At 43.3% G+C, this 17049-nt stretch overlaps 1 protein-coding gene across 10 annotated transcripts in view; it reads right to left on the reverse strand.

The window, feature by feature from the left end:
- Positions 1–17049, reverse strand: part of cadps2 (Ca++-dependent secretion activator 2) — a 725177-nt gene that overhangs the window by 544988 nt on the left and 163140 nt on the right. For all 10 annotated transcript variants that reach the window (XM_063058146.1, XM_063058145.1, XM_063058142.1 and 7 more), the window contains exon 2: positions 15550–15663. In XM_063058146.1, coding sequence (XP_062914216.1) covers positions 15550–15663 — 114 coding nt within the window. The remainder of the gene's footprint in view (positions 1–15549; positions 15664–17049) is intronic.

Here is a 17049-nt window from a genome sequence, read left to right on the forward strand (position 1 = left end):
GGCCTGCTCCTCATACCCTTTGATGCCCTGGCTAATCAAGAACCTATCTATCTCTACCTATAATACACTCAATGACTTGGCCTCCACAGCCACTCGTGGCACGAATTCCACAGATTTACCACCCTCTGACTAAAGTAATTTCTCTGCATCTCTGTTCTAAATGGATGTCCTTCAATCCTGAAGTCATGCCCGCTTGTCCTAGACTCCCCTAACATGGGAAATAACTTTGCCATATTTAATCTCTTCAGGCCTTTTAACATTTGGAATGCTGATGGTAGCCATTTATGCAACCAGGTGACCAATGAATTTTTTTTATTGTTAAAGTATACTTGTGTATTCACCTTGGTAATGCTAAAATAGCTGCCTGTGCCTTTAAGAGAAAACAGTGATGTCATTTTGCATGGGTGGAGTAGAATGAAGAGTTGCCATGTTCTAGAAAGGACGACTTTCAAATGCTTTTTGCAGGTTTGGTGAGGAAAGGAGAACAATATTTGATGATATCCATGTAAATTTGATAATGCTTGTTTGAAAATCTAGAATCAGTAATTTGACATGTTTCACATGTGGATGCTTTAGATTTTTGCGAGTAAATTGATCAGCGCTAAACAGTGTGATTGTGAAGTTCCGTAATCGTCCTAATAGGTTCGTCTTTTTAGTAATTCTACTACAAGGCTACATATTGTAAAAGTTTATTTGGCTTTCTTTATTGTTTCATGACTGAATGTGAATGGAACTTAATCTCTGTTCACGTAGCGTGAGTGAGGAGAACTGATTTCAAGGTCTAGCCTATATGTGTTTGGAAGTTAAGCACATGTGTGCCAAATGTGAGTATATCTCTTAGTTAAGAAACATAGAAAACCTACAACACAATACAGGCCCTTCGGCCCACAATACTATGCTGAACATGTACTTTAGAAATTACCTAGGGTTACCCATAGCCCTCTATTTTTCTAAGCTCTATGTACCTGTCCAGGAGTCTCTTATAAGACCTTATCATAACAGCCTCCACCACTGCCGCCGGTAGCCTATTCCGTGCACTCACCACTTTCTGTGTAAAAAAACTTATCCCTGACATCTCCTCTGTACCTACTTCCAAGCATATTAAAACTGTGCCCTCTCGTGCTAGCCATTTCAGCCCTGGGAAAAAGGCTCTGACTATCCACACGATCAATGCCTCTCATCATCTTATACACCTCTATCAGGTCACTTCTCATCCTCCATCGCTCCAAGGAATAAAGGCAGAGTTCACTCAACCTATACTCAGAAGGCATGCTCCCCAATCCAGGCAACATTCTTGTAAATCTCCTTTGCATCCTTTCTATGGTTTCCACATCCTTCCTGTAGTGAGGTGACCTGAACTGAGCACAACATTACCTCTTGGCTCCTAAACTCAATCCCACAATTGATGAAGGCCAATGCACTGTATGCTTTCTTAACCACAGAGTCAACCTGCGCAGTGCCCCATAGACTCAGACCCCAAGATCCCTCTGATCCTCCACACTGCCAAGAGTCTTACCATTAATGTTATATTCTGCAATCATATTTGACCTACCAAAATGAACCACCTCACCTATCTAAGTTGATCTCCATCTGCCACTTCTCAGCTCAGTTTTGTTTCGTATCAATGTCCCGCTGTAAACTCTGACAGCTCTCGACACTATCCACAACACCCCCAAACTTTGTGTCATCAGCAAATTTACTAACACATCCCTCCACTTCCTCATCCAGAACACTTATAAAAATCACGAAGAGTAGGGGGTCCCAGAACAGATCCCTGAGGCACACCACTGGTGACCAACCTACATGCAGAATATGACCCCTCTACAACCACTCTTTGCCTTCTGTGGGCAAGCCAGTTCTGGATCCACAAAGCAATGTCCTCTTGGATCCCATGCCTCCTTACTTTCTCAATAAGCCTTGCATGGGGTACCTTGTCAAATGCCTTGCTGAAATCCCTATACACTACATCTACTGCTCTTCATCAATATGTTTAGTCACATCCTCAAAAAAATTCAATCAGGCTCAGAAGGCACGACCCGCCTTTCATAAAGTAATGCTGACTACTCCTAATCATTTTATGCCTCTCCAAATGTTCATAAATCCTGCCTCTCAGGATCTTCTCCGTCAACTTACCAACCACTGAAGTAAGACTCACTGGTCTATAATTTCCCGGGCTATCTCTACTCCCTTCCTTGAATAATGGAACAACATCCTCAACCCTCTAATCCTCCGGAACCTCTCCCATCCTCATTAATGATACAAAGATCATTGCCAGAGGCTCAGCAATCTCCTTCCTTGCCTCCCACAGTAGCCTAGGGTACATCTCGTCCGGTTCCAGTGACTTATCCAATTTGATGCTTTCCAAAAGCTCCAGCACATCCTCTTTCTTAATTTCTACATGCTCAGTGTGCTGTAAGTCATCCCTACAACCGCCAAGATCCTTCTCCATAGTGAATACTGAAGCAAAGTACTCATTAAGTACCTCTGCTATCTCCTCCAGTTCCATACACACTTTTCCACTGTCACACTTGATTAATCCTATTCTCTCACATCTTATCCTCTTGCTCTTCACATACTTCTAGAATGCCTTGGAGTTTTCCTTAATCCTGTCTGCCAAGGCCTTCTCATGGCCCCTTCTGGCTCTCCTAATTCATTCTTAAGCTCCTTCCTGCTAGTCTTATATTTTTCTAGATCTCTATCATTACCTAGCTTTTTGAACCTGTCATAAGCTCTTCTTTTCTTCTTGACTAAATTTACAACAGCCTTTGTACTCCACAGTTCCTGTACCCTACCATCCTTTCCCTGTCTCACTGGAACATACCTATGCAGAACTCCACACAAATATCCCCTGAACATTTGCCACATTTTTTCTGTACATTTCCCTGAGAACATCTGTTTCCAATTTATGCTTCAAAGTTCCTGCCTGATAGCTTCATATTTCCCCTTACTCCAACTAAACTCTTTCCTAACTTCTCTGTTTCTAGCCTCTCCAATGTTATGGTAAAGGAGATAGAATTGTGATCACTATCTCCAAAATGCTCTCACAGAGAGGTCTGACACCTGACCAGGTTCATTTCCCAATACCAGATCAAGTACAGCCTCTCCTCTTGTAGGCTTATCTACATACTGTGTCAGGAAACCTTTCTGAACACACCTAACAAACTCCAACCCATCTAAACCCCTCACTCTAGGGACATGCCAATCGATATTTGGGAAATTAAAATCTCCCACCACAACAACCCTGTTAATATTACACCTTTCCAGAATCTGTCTCCCTATCTGCTCCTCGATGTCCCTGTTACTATTGGGTGGTCTACAAAAATCACCCAGTAGAGTTATTGCCGGCTTCCTGTTCCTAACTTCCACCCACAGACACTCCATAGACAATCCCTCCATGTTTTCCACCTTTTCTGCAGCTGTGACACCAACTCTGATCAACAGTGCCATGCCCCCACCTCTTTTGCCTCCCTCCCTGTCCTTTCTGAAACATCTAAAGCCTGGCACTTGAAGTAGCCATTCCCGCCCCTACACCATCCAAGTCTCTGTAGTGGCCACAACATCATGCTTCAAGTACTGATCCACACTCCAAGCTCATCCGCTTTATCATTATACTCCTTGCATTAAAATAGACACATCTCAAACCATCGGTCTGAGCATGTCCCTTCTCTATCACCTGCCTATCCTCCCTCTTGCACTGTCTCCATGCTTTCGCTATTTGTGAGCCAACTGCCTCTTCCTCTGTCTCTTCAGTTTGGTTCCCCCCCGCAATCCTAGTTTAAACTCTCCCCAATAGCCTTAGCAAACTTCCCTGCCAGGATCTTGGTCACCTAGGATTCAAGTGCAACCTATCCTTTTTGTACAAGTCACTCCTGCCAGAAGAGAGGTCCCAATGATCCAGAAATCTGAATCCCTGCCCCCTGCTCCAATCCTCCAGCTACGCATGTATCCTCCACCTCACTCTTTTCCTATACTCACTGTCACGTGGCACAGACAGTAATCCCGAGATTACTACCTTTGTGGTCCTGCTTCTCAACTTCCTTCCTAACTCCCTGTAGTCTGTTTTCAGGACCTCCTCCCTTTTCCTGCCTATGTCATTGGTACCAATATGTATCATGACCTCTGGCTGTTCTCCTTCCCACTTCAGGATATCGTGGACGCGATCAGAAACATCCTGGACCCTGGCACCTGGGAGGCAAACTACCATCCGTGTTTCTTTCCTGCGTCCACAGAATCACCTGTCTGCACCCCTAACTAATAGAGCCCCTATCACTGCTGCCGTCCTCTTCCTTTCCCTACCCTTCTGAGCCACAGGGCCAGACTCTGTGCCAGAGGCGCAGCCACTGTTGCTTCCCCCAGGTAGGCCGTCCCCCTCAACAGTACTCAAGCAGGAGTACATATTGTCAATGGGTACAGCCACAGGGGTGCTCGCTAGCCTCTGACTCCTGCCCTTCCCTCTCCTGAGATGAGATGTATTTATTCATATTGTTGATGTTGTGTATAACATACAGGGTTGGTGGGATTCTAACATTGTATTTTTTTTGAATTGCCACTACTGTATTGGTTTTGTATATTTTGTTTTAGTCATTTTCATGCTGCATACGTAACAAGGCTGTGGTCCGAAGTTAAGCTGAGATTGTAATAGCGGGAACTATTTAAAAAAAAATTGTCATTTTTATTTTGATACCCTCTTTCTGCAATAAAACATCTAAAACAGATAAAGGAAGTTAAGACCCGAAAAAGTGTTTGTTGTCCTGCGTGTGTATTTTTCCCCAGGCTACATTTAATAGACATATACTGCATGTATTTAATGTAAGTCAGTGTTTTCTCTCCATACCTGCATTGTACTGCTACTGTAAATTTAACAAATTTCACAATATATGCCAGTGATATTAAACCTGAGTCTTTGTACAGTGCAACATGCTGCTGGAAACTGCACCAACAGTGCCCTGCTGACAGGGTTACTGGATGCTCAGGATGCTGAATGTTGTGCTAAGCACGTGTCTTCTCCACTGATGAGCATTGCAAATGTTACTGGAGCTTCCAATTTCATGCCTTGGAGGAGGAAAAGCATTTGGGTTTTAAGAGCAGAGCCATTCACTTCAGGGCATCCTACTCCTGACATGCTCTTGGAATCACATTATTTATGTGAGTGATCCAGTTATTGTTCTGCTTAATGGTGCCTCCCCACTTCGGGGTTTCGATGATGGCAATTCCTTTGCATGTCAACGAGATAGCGATTAGATATGCTTTTTGTGCAGATAGCTGTTGCAAGTAATTTTACTGCTCATCAGGCCAGATGTCATCTGGGACATTCTGCATGCAGGCACAGACTTCGTTACCCAAGTTCCAAACGGGACGTCACTTTCTGCAATTACGATGAATATCGCTACATCTCGTCTTTGATGGCAAGAACATTTTTGAATAGAATGCCGAGGAAGTCCATAGCTAGGTATGGCTTCAGTCAGAGAATTTTCCTCAAATTCTTAATTACCTTCAGTTTTGCTCCTTAACAACACACTTGGTCAGACGTACTCACATCAGCTGCATTATTCAGCTCTTTCCAAGGACGCAATGAGACCAGAAGCAATATAATCTTGTCAATACCAAAACTTTGAACTGGAAATCTGTCCTCAGGTAAAAGGCTCAACTTGTTCACACTGTTAATCAGTACTCCTTGCTGTTGATTATATGCACACTGACTGGCTGATGATTTCTCCTAATTTTTGCTGCTACGACTATTTTCTACTATATTATTTATTACAACAACTGTACTGGAGTGGTTCAGCTGTTAGCACAGCTATTTCTGCTGCTTAAGTCTTAAGAATTACAGTTAGGTTGTTGTCAAGGGCCAAAGACTTTGTTGCAATAATTGCACTCAGTTATAAATCAAAACAGAAAATGCTGTAAATACTCAGGTGGTCAGGTGGCATCTGTGGGAAGAGTAACAGAGTCTCATACTAGTTCAAGAAGTGCATCAAATTAGCTATTAACTGGCTTCTTTAATGATAGGAAATCTTGATGAATCAAGTAAAGGATCATGCATTCAGTACCTCAGACTGAAGATGGGAGGCAAATGCTTTACCCTCCTCTTTTGCTCTATCAAGGACGAGGAAAAGCCAAGAACTGCCTCCCTCATTTAGGGGTTTAATTGTCTGCCATATTCACAACTAAATTTGGCAGTGCTCTGTAGGCTTCATGTGAACCCCTGTTTGCAAGATGATAGCGCACATTCTAAAGAAGCTTCTTCTGTGTCTCAACATGGATGTGGAGCTGTACTGTAGCTTCACCATAGGCAAATACATCTATATTGGACAGATTGGTGAGGGTGATCAAGTTGGATTTTCCTTTATATCGGTTCTCTTATCTCCTACCGTGGGTCCATTCTGGCAGCCACAACCTCACTCAGACATTTCATTAAACATTGTTAATACTAAGTTACTCCTAGTAAAGGACAATCAAGCCCTTTACCTATGCTGAATGTAAAGCAGAGACAGCAGGTTCAGAGCACTTGCTGTCTGTGCTTTACATAGATGACTAGTTATTCATTAGATAGGAAAGGAATGGACAAAAATGAAGACGGGCTTCCTCGCATTCTGACTGGTTGCATCACGGTCTGGTATGGAGCTGCCAATGCACGGGATCATAGGAGGTTGTAGATTCGGCTGGTTTCATCACAGGCACACGCTCCCCACCAAAGACATCTTCAAGGGGACAGTGTCCCAAGAGGTGGCATCACAGATTTCTGTATGGTCCATGAACACCACCGTGTTATTCCCCTTTTGCACTTAGTTTTGAAACTTCTAGCAGTTTTAATGCCTTGTACAGTACTACAGCTGCAAACAATGAAATTCATGACACGTTTTCAATAACAACAACTCTGAGTCTGGTTCTGATTCTGTTTACTTTTAATTTGACACCCAGGGACCAGAGCCAACGTTGAGGAATTCCAGGGCCACTTTTGTGCTGCTGTGTACCACTGCATTTGATGGCTCTCTGCCTCTGGTAGGACGGGAGATACTCAGGGTTAGTCTCACACGCAAAGTCTTAGAAATGAGCTGAATTGTATAATTCTTGTTCGATTAGTCTGTGGATAGCTCTCGTAAATACTGACATGGCCCTAAATACTATTAATGAGAATTTTGCTGAATTGACTTGCCTATGGGTCTTTGAATCCAATGAATAGTTATATTCCACATGGTTTCGCTACTTACAACACGCTGGAGGAACTCAACAGGTCGGGCAGCATCCGTGGAAAAGATCGGTTGACGAGTCGGGCCGGAACCCTTCGTCAGGACTGAAGAGGGAAGGGGCAGAGGCCCTATAAAGAAGGTGGGGGGAGGGTGGGAAGGAGAAGGCTGGTAGGTTCCAGGTGAAAAACCAGTAAGGGGAAAGATAAAGGGGTGGGGGAGGGGAGGCAGGGAGGTGATAGGCAGAAAAGGTGAAGAAAGAATAGGGGAAAACACAATGGGTAGTAGAAGGAGGCGGAACCATGAGGGAGGAGGTAGGCAGCTGGGGGAGGGGGCAGAGTGACATAGGGATAGGGGAAGAGAGGGGGAGGGAATTACTGGAAGTTGGAGAATTCTATGTTCATACCAAGGGGCTGGAGACTACCTAGACAGTATATGAGGTATTGCTCCTCCAACCCGAGTTTAGCCTCATCATGGCAGTAGAGGAGGCCATGTATGGACACATCTGAATGGGAGTGGGAAGCAGAGTTGAAGTGGGTGGCTACTGGGAGATCCTGTCTGTTGTGACAGATGGAGCGGAGGTGCTCGACAAAGCGGTCCCCCAATCTGCGTCGGGTTTCACTGATGTAGAAGAGGCTGCACCGGGAGCACCAGATGCAATAGATGACCCCAACAGACTCACAAGTGTTGCCTCACTTGGAAGGACTGTTTGGGGCCCTGAATGGTGGCAAGAGAGGAGGTGTAGGGACAGGTGTAGCACTTGCGCTTACAGGGATAAGTGCCAGGTGGGAGATTCGTGGGGAGGGAAGTGTGGACCAGGGAGTCGCAGAGGGACCGATCTCTGCGGAAAGCAGAGAGGGGTGGAGAGGGAAAGATGTGCTTAGTGGTGGGGTCCTGTTGAAGGTGGCGGAAGTTGCGGAGGATAACGTGCTTTATCCGGAGGCTGGTGGGGTGGTAGGTGAGGATAAGGGGAACTCTGTCCCTGTGGTGGTGGTGGGAGGATGGGGTGAGGGCCGAAGTGCAGGAAATGGAGGAGATGCAGGTGAGGGCATCATTGATGACAGCAGAAGGGAAACCATGATCCTTAAAGAAAGAGGACATTTGAGATGTCCTGGAATGGAAAACCTCATCCTCGAAGCAGATGCGGTGGAGACGGAGGAACTGGGAATAGGGAATGGCATTTTTGCATGTGGCGGGGTGGGAATAGGTATAGTTGAGGTAGTTATGAGAGTCAGTGGGTTTGTAGAAGATGTCAGTGGACAGTCTGTCTCCAGAGATGAAGACCGAGAGATTGAGAAAGGGGAGAGAAGTGTCCGAGATAGACCAAGTGAATTTGAGGGATGGGTGGAAGTTAGAAGTAAAGTCGATGAAATTGACGAGCTCAGCATGGGTGCAGGAAGCAGCCCCAATGCAGTCGTCAATGTACCGAAGGAAAAGTTGGGGAACAGTACCAGAATAGGTTTGGAGCACAGACTGTTCCAGATAACCAACAAAGAAGCAGGCATAGCTAGGGCCCATGCGAGTTCCCATAGCTACACCCTTAGCCTGAAGAAAGTGGGGAGAGCCAAAAAAGAAGTTATTGAGTGTGAGAACCAGTTCCGCCAACCAGAGGAGGGTAGTGGTGGTGGGGAACTGGTGAGGTCTATTATCCAGAAAGTAGCGGAGGGCTTTGAGGCCTTCTTGATGGGGAATGGAGGTGTATAGGGATTGGACATCCATAGCGAAAATGAAGCAGTTGGGACCGGGGAACTGGAAGTTATTGAAGAGGTGGAGGGCATGGGATGTATCCCGGATGTAGGCGGGGAGGGACTGAACTATGGGTGACAAAATGGAGTCCAGGTAGGCAGATACAAGTTCGGTGGGACAGGAGCAGGCAGAAACTATGGGTCTACCGGGACAGTCAAGCTTGTGGATCTTGGGGAGGAGGTAAAACTGAGCTGTGTGGGGTGTGGGAATTATGAGTTTAGCGGTTGAGGATGGAAGGTCTCCGGAGTTGATAAGGACGGTGATGGTACGGGAGACAATGGGTTGACGGTTTTTGGTGGGGTCCTGTTCCAGGGGTAAGTAAGAGGTGTTGTCAGAGAGCTGCCGTTTGGCCTCAGTGAGGTAGAGGTCCATCCGCCAGACTACTACAGCACCACCTTTGTCAGTGGGTTTGATGGTGAGGTTGGGATTAGTGCGGACAGAGTGGAGGGCAGTGCGTTCAGAGGGAGTGAGGTTGGAACAGGAGAGAGGAGTGGTGAAGTTGAGACGGTTGATGTCTCGGCGACAGTTGGAGATGAAGAGATCGAGTGCAGGCAGAAGGCCTGGGTGGGGTGTCCAGGAGGAGGAGGAGGGTTGAAGACAGGAGAAGGGGGTCATCAGTAGGGGGAGGGGAATCCTTGCCAAAGAAGTAGGCTCAGAGACGTAGGCGACGGAAGAAGAGTTCAGCGTCATGGCGGGCACGGAACTCACTGAGGTGTGGACGGAGGGGGACAAAAGTGAGGCCCTTGATAAGAACAGAACGTTCTGCCTCAGAGAGGGGAAGGTCAGAGGGGATGGTGAAGACACGGCAAGGGTTGGGGCTGGGGTTGGAGAAGGGTGAAGGGCGGGAGGTGGGTGGTTTCGCTACTTTACTGTCATTATACTTGGCTAGTTTGGTAAGCCTGTCAAAGGATAGCCATGAAGTAGTCACATTGTTGTGGGTCTACAATCACATTAGACCATAAGACATAGGAGCAGAATTAGGCCTGCAGACTCACTGTCTAAGTAAATTCCTCCTCATCTGTGTTCTAAAAGGACACCCTTCTAACCTTGACTCTCCCACTATTGAAAATATCTTCTCCACATCCACTCTTTTAGTAGATTTTAATGAGATCCCTCCTCATTCTTCTAAACTCTAGCTAGTATAGGCTCAGAGTCATCAAATGTTCTTCACATGTCAACTGATTCATTCCCAGAATCATTCTCATAAACCTCCTCTGAACCTTCTCCAAAGCCCACACATCCTTCCTTTGATATGGGACCCAAAAATGCCTACAATACTCCAAATATGGTCTGACCAACACCTTCTAAAGCCTCAGCATTACCTCCTTGTTTTTACGTATATTCTAGTCCTCTCAAAATGAATGCATTGTATTTGCCTTCCTTATTAAGAACTTAGCCCGCTAGTTAACCTTTAGGGAATCCTGCACGAGGACTCCCAAGTCCGTTTGCTCCTCTGATTTCTGAATATAATAGTCCATGCCTTTATTTCTTCAACCAAAATTCATGACCACACACTGTAATGAAGTGTATTCCCTCTGCCACTTTACCCATTCTCCCAATTTCTCCAAGTGCTTCTGCAAACTCCCTGCTTCCTGAATACTATATTCCCCTCCACCTATCATTGTATCATCTGACAACTTGGCCATAAAATCATCAATTTTGTCATCTAGATTATTAATCTATAATGTGAAAAATAGCCATTACTCCTTGAGTTAACCAGAAAAGGCCCCTTTTATTCCCACTTTCGCCTTCTGCCCGCCAATAAATCCTCTGCCATTGTTAGTATCTTTCCTGTAATACCATGGGCTCTTATCTTGTTTAGCAAATTCATATGCAGCACCTTATCAAAGGTGTTCTGAAAATCCAAGCAAATAACATCCACTGCTGTCCTTCATCTATCCTTGTCTATTAGTCAGGCATGGTCACAATTGGATTCTATTGATTAACTTAGATTTATTTAATGGACTGTAAGTTACCCTACTCTTCTGGTGTGTCCAGGTTATAAGTGCAGTCCATGGGAATTGCTGTAACATTCTTATAAGCTCCCATTCCCAATAAACTTTACTTTGAAAATGTCGAAAGCAAACAGCCTGGCTGTCTGACTGCTCACTATTTTATGAAAAGTTGATCCTGAAATGCTGAACAACACAGTTTCATTTTTATTAACTGTATACTCAGTAGCACAATATGAAATACAACCAGCAATGCAAGCCATTAACTGATGTTTGATAAATAGTACACAATAAAAGAGCCAATTAGATCAACTGTAAGATACATTTCCAACAAAGGAAAAGTGAAGCCATTAGTTAAGTTACCTTCCCTTACCAAGATACTTCAAGTACAAGTACAACACAGCACGTCTGAACTCACAAAGAGATCCAAGTCTAAACTGACAGACACTTCACATTATAATCCTTGGCACATCAGTTGCTTTCCCCTCTAGTGGTCACTTCTCCTGCATAAGCATTTAAACCCTAGAAGACTCCTCACAGGAGCTTCATCTGATGTTTGACTGACACTACGCACAAATAGTTTGGCTATTGAGCAAGAGATTATTTCCTTTGAAGACACAGATACACCTCCATATTTAATGTCCCAACAGTCTTAAGTAAACATTCCCTCTCATACTAATTATTCCATTAATCACAATCTTCACCTTCACTCACTTAAGCTTAAAGGATGTGCCTTGGAATATGGAGGTATTCACCAGCTGACATGCCTAGACTGCATAAGCACCATGAAGCCTTGTTCTTGTCTGCAAAAAGCACCGTCTACTCCAGCACTGAGTTTTATATTCAGCCTGACTAAATTTCTCTGCTGTGACTATTTTACTAAATGCAATTTAAGTGGAAGCTCTGGTCCATACAGAATCTGCAGAGCACACGGCACTGCATCTTGTGCATGAGCTTCTGCGCACCGCACTGCACAGCAGAAGTCAGGAATGCGCTGAAGGCTAGATGCAGATGCTTCTGACCAATTATACTGCCTCGGGCTCATCATTGGACTTTATTAGTTACTGAGCCAATTGATAGAGTAGAGTTTGTACCTGGACCTCCATTTTTTCTTGCCAGTACAGGAGATGCATCCATCACATGAAAGGGGGTCACAATTCCTTATTTATAATCAAAGATTTTGGAAGTTAGGTTGTCTATTATTGTTTAATTCAATGTATATTGAAAATACATAAACATGATTTCATGTATTTTTAAACTAGTGTTTCATTTTATAATTACCTTACTTCAACTCTGCCACCCATGGTCCACTCACTACACTAGACCCACAGAAAGGGCCACACAAGCCGTGCAATGCACCCACAGGACAGACATTAGTGGTGACTGTGGGATGCAACCAGGATTTGCACAATCCAGTTCACCAAATCACATTGGGTTATTTTCAGATTGTTAATGGGCAAACTATGGCAATGGAGTTTCAAAACAGAGAAATGTTAAGTCCTAAACACAAGAGATTCCGCAGATTCAGGAAATCCAGAACAACAGACACAAAATCCAGATGCAAAGGGACTAGGGCATCCGCGTGCAGGATTCCCAAAAGACTAATTTACAGATTGAGTTGGTGGTAAGGAAGGTATATGCAATGTTAGCATTCATTTCAAGAGGCCTAGAATATAAAAGAAAGGCTGTAATGCTGAGTCTTCATAAGGCAATGGTGAGGCGGGTCACTTGGAGTTCTGTGAGCAATTTTAGGCCCCTTATTTAAGGAAGGATGTGCTGACATTGGAGAGGGTTTAGAGGAGGTTCATGAAAATTATTCCTGGAGTGAAAGGGTTATTATATGAACAACAGTTGAAGACTTTGAGCCTGTACTCACTGGAGTTCAGAAGAATGAAGGGGGATTTCATTGAAACATATCGAATGTTGACAGAGTGGATGTGGAGAGGAAGTTTCCTACTGTGAGGGAGTCAAGGACCAGAGGGCACAGCTTCAGAATAGAGGGACGTCCATTTAGAATGGAGATGAAGAAATTCTTTAGCTAGAGGATGGTGAATCTGTGGAACTCACTGCTACAGACAGCTGTGGAAGCCAAGTCATTGGTTGTATTTAAAGTGGAGGTTGATAGGTTCTGGATTAGTCAGGGCATGAAGGGATATAGGGAGAAGGTAGGAGAACGGGGTTGAGAGGAAAATAAATCAGCCATGATGAAATGGTGAAGCAGTCTCAATGGGCTGAATGGCCTAATTCTGCTCCTATGTCTCTATGGTCTTGTGGTCTTAAAATGCTGGAGGAACTTAGCAGGTCAGACAGTATCAGTCAACATTTCAAGCCAAGACCCTTCATCAGGACTGGAAAGGATGGGGAAGAAGCCCAATGTTAAGACCTATATTTTAGCTCTAAAAGTGATAGAATAAATCACTTCCTAAATGGTGAAGTTTTCTTTTTAAATTAGTGGCAGTTCACACAGATGTAAAGACCCATATACAGCATTCATTAAACCATTAAAGACAGAAGCAGAAAATAATCAAATATGCTGGTAGAACATGTGGCAGAGCAAACTACATTCACTGAGCTCCATTAACTTCAATGAAACCCAATTTTAGAACAGGATTCAACATGCTTATATTGCTGCAATGCACTCTTAGCCAATATAAGGACCTATTTCTACCCTCTGCAGTTCTGTTTTAAGCTTGATAAGTACCAGTTCCATTAATTATATCCACCTTCATGTATTCATTAACCAGTCATTTTCTAATCCACTTTAATAAGATTCACTACCTATAATTTTGCACTGAAATCCATCAGATGATACTTAAAAAATTCCCTGAAGCAACACTAACTGACTTCAAATTGCATTTACATTTTTCGGAAGAAATCGGTCATGCAATTGTCCGAACTTTATATACGAGTTGCCCACATTTTCCCTTCTCCCAGTAAACTCACTGAACACCATTGGAGAAACCAGCCTCAAACTGTTCAACGAACTTGCCACAGCAGAGAGTATCCCAAATGCAAATCCCCTTTGAAGCAGTTAGAGAATCATCTTTCAGCAGAATTAGCTGTCAAAATACTTGATTATTCATGAATATCTCTAACATCCCCAAATAGTAAAGACCTATTAATAATGCTAATTTAAAAAAATAAATATTTTAAAACCTTTAAAATAGGAAGAGAGAATTAAATTCATTTCATTAAATCAAAAAAGATAAATTAGCTATGGTTCTTCCTCCTTGTAGTCATTTTCCAATCAAGTGAATTCCTTCACTTCACTCTGCTTGTACCCGATCAAATCCACAGCGGGTCCAGGTAGCAGATTCCTCAGTTTATTTCTGGCTTCCATTGAACGCACAAGCAGAAAATCAGTGATCAGTTCTGTAGAAATTCAAATTTTGCATGTGCATACTCAAATCCTAAACTTCCACCCAATCATGGATGCAAACATTGCATTTCCACGGAGAACATTCCTTGGATAATATTTCTGTGGAAGATCTGGGCCAACTTGCTGTTAAGGTGAATTTACGGAAGCAAAGTGGGACTTAGTAATCACAATATTAATTGCAGTCATTTCATTTTAATATTGTGATATTGTGATTCAATCAACAGTAAATTCACACAGCCAGGAATGCATCTGGCAATATTATTGTGGTCATAGTGGAAATGCAACACTACCTTGTGTTATCCAGTTTAGCTCGGGTAAATGGGTCATAATTCCTACAACTGATTGGTGTAAGGAAACCACAACATGAAATGTAAAAATGAAAAAAAGAACAATTTTTAAGCAAGTACTAAAATTTAATATTTATAAGTTGAAATGCACAGATGAATTGCTTGAAAATTATAAGAGAAACCAAATACAAAATCAAAAACAATAAGGATGAATACAAAATATTCTGCAAATGCTGGAGGAACACAGCAGGTCAGGTAGCATCTATGGAAATTAGCTGAGAGCCTTTGTCGGGACTGGAAAAGAAGGGGAAAGATGCCAGAATAAGAAGGTGGAGAGACGGGAAAGAGGACAAGCTAGAAGGTGATATGTAGGGCCAGATGGGTGGGGGAAGGGGGATAAAGTAAAAGGCTGGGAAGTTTTAATTGGAAAAGGCAAAAGGCTAGAGAAGGAATCAGATAGGAGAGAAGAGTGGACATAGGAGAAATGAAAGCAGGAGGGGCACCAGGGAGAGGAGATATACAGGTGAGGAGAAGAGGTAATATGCCAGATTGGGGAAAGGAATAAGAGGAAAGGGGGAGGGTAAAAAATTACCAGAAGGAGAAATTGATATTCATGCCATCAGGTTGGAGGCTACCCAGAAAGAATGTGAGGAGTTGCTCATCCAACTTGACAGTGGCTTCATCGTGGCAGAAGAGGAAGTCATGGATTGACATGTCAGAACAGAAATGAGGATAGGATTTAAAATGGTTAGTCACGGGGAAATTCCACTTTCTACAGATGAAGCAGAGGTGCTTGACAAAGCAGTCGCCCACTTTACTTCAGATTTGTCCAATGTAGAGGGGACTGCATCAGGAGCACCGGACACAGTAGGTGACCCCAACAGATTCGCAGGTGAAGTGTTACCTCATCTGTAAGAACTCTTCTGAGGCCCTGAATGGTTTCATGAGAGAGGAGGGAAGGTGACCAAAGAGTCAATTTGAGAGGTTTTTCCACATACCTCATAATAGCTTTGAATTGCATTCCAAAATGCTTCATCTGCAATAATCTGTGTTTCACCATTCAGGAAAGCCTGAAATCGTTCCTTAACTGTCTGGAGCTGTTGCTTGTTCATCTGCAAAAGAGAAGTGAAGGTTCTTGATTTTATCAAGGAAAATTATTTTAGATCTGAAATAATGTCAAATTAATTATTAGAAATCTTATATATAAAGTTACATTATCTAACGGAGATCTGAGTGAATGTCAACACGACTCTTGCATGCCCAGCAACACAGAAATTTAAAAAAGTGTTGGACTAGAAATATAATCTCCCAACTCAAAAGGTTCTGTGCATTTGAAAATTTGGTTAAACTTATATTCAACATTTTTTCACATACCTATATATGATACAGCAGTCATCAGGGCATTTATCTCTTGTTTTGTTGGTTATAAGGCCACAAGGCCATAAGATATAGGAACAGAATTAGGCTATTTGGCCCAAGGAGTCTGCTTTACCATTTCATCGTGGCTGGTCTATTTTTCCTCTCAGCCCTAATCTCCTGCCGTCTCCCCATATCCCTTCATGCCCTAGACCAATCAAGAATCTATCACCTTTTTGCCTTAAGTACAAAAGACTTGGCCTCCACAGCTGCCTGAGGCAATGAATTCCACAGATTTGCCACTCTGTGGCTTAAGAAATATCTCCTCATCTCCATTCTAAAAGGATGCCCCTCTATTCTGAGGATGTGTCCTCTGGTCTTAGACTCTTCCACCACAGGGAACATCCTTTTCACATCCACTCTATCAAAGGCCTTTTACCGTTCGATAGGTTTCAATTATATCACCCCCTCATTCTTCTGAAGTCTAGTGAATACAGGCCTAGAGCCATAAAACACTCTTCATATGACAAGTCGATCAATCCTGGAATCATTTTTGTGAACCTCTTTTGAACATTCTCCAATGTCAGCACAAACTTTCTAAAATAAGGGACCTCAAACGGCCTCACCAGTGCTTCATAAAGCCTCAAAATTCCATCATTGCTTTTATATTCTAGTCTTCTTGAAATGAGTGCTAACATCAGATTTGCCTTTCTCACCACCAACTCAACCTGCAAAAAAAACAACTTTAGGGAGTCCTGCACAAGGACTCCGAAGTCCCTTTGTACCTCAGCTTTATGTTTTTTTTCTCCATTTAGAAAATAGTCTATCCTTTTGTTTCTTCTACCCAAGTGCATGACTATCCACTTCTCAACACTGTAATTCCCTTTACTCTACTGTAATACTGATCTACCCGACTTTGGAACTCCTCAGATTTCAGGGTGAATTCAATCAGATTATGATCACTTACCCCTAAGGGTGCTTTTACCTTAAGCTCTAATCAATTCCAGTTCCATAGAAAACCATAGAAACCATAGAAAAACTACAGCACAGAAACAGGCCTTTTGGCCCTTCTTGGCTGTGCTGAACCATTTTCTGCCTAGTCCCACCGACCTGCATACAGACCATTATCCCTCCATACACCT

Source organism: Mobula hypostoma, chromosome 9, assembly GCF_963921235.1.
Source record: "Mobula hypostoma chromosome 9, sMobHyp1.1, whole genome shotgun sequence".
In the NCBI taxonomy this organism is placed as follows: domain Eukaryota; kingdom Metazoa; phylum Chordata; class Chondrichthyes; order Myliobatiformes; family Myliobatidae; genus Mobula; species Mobula hypostoma.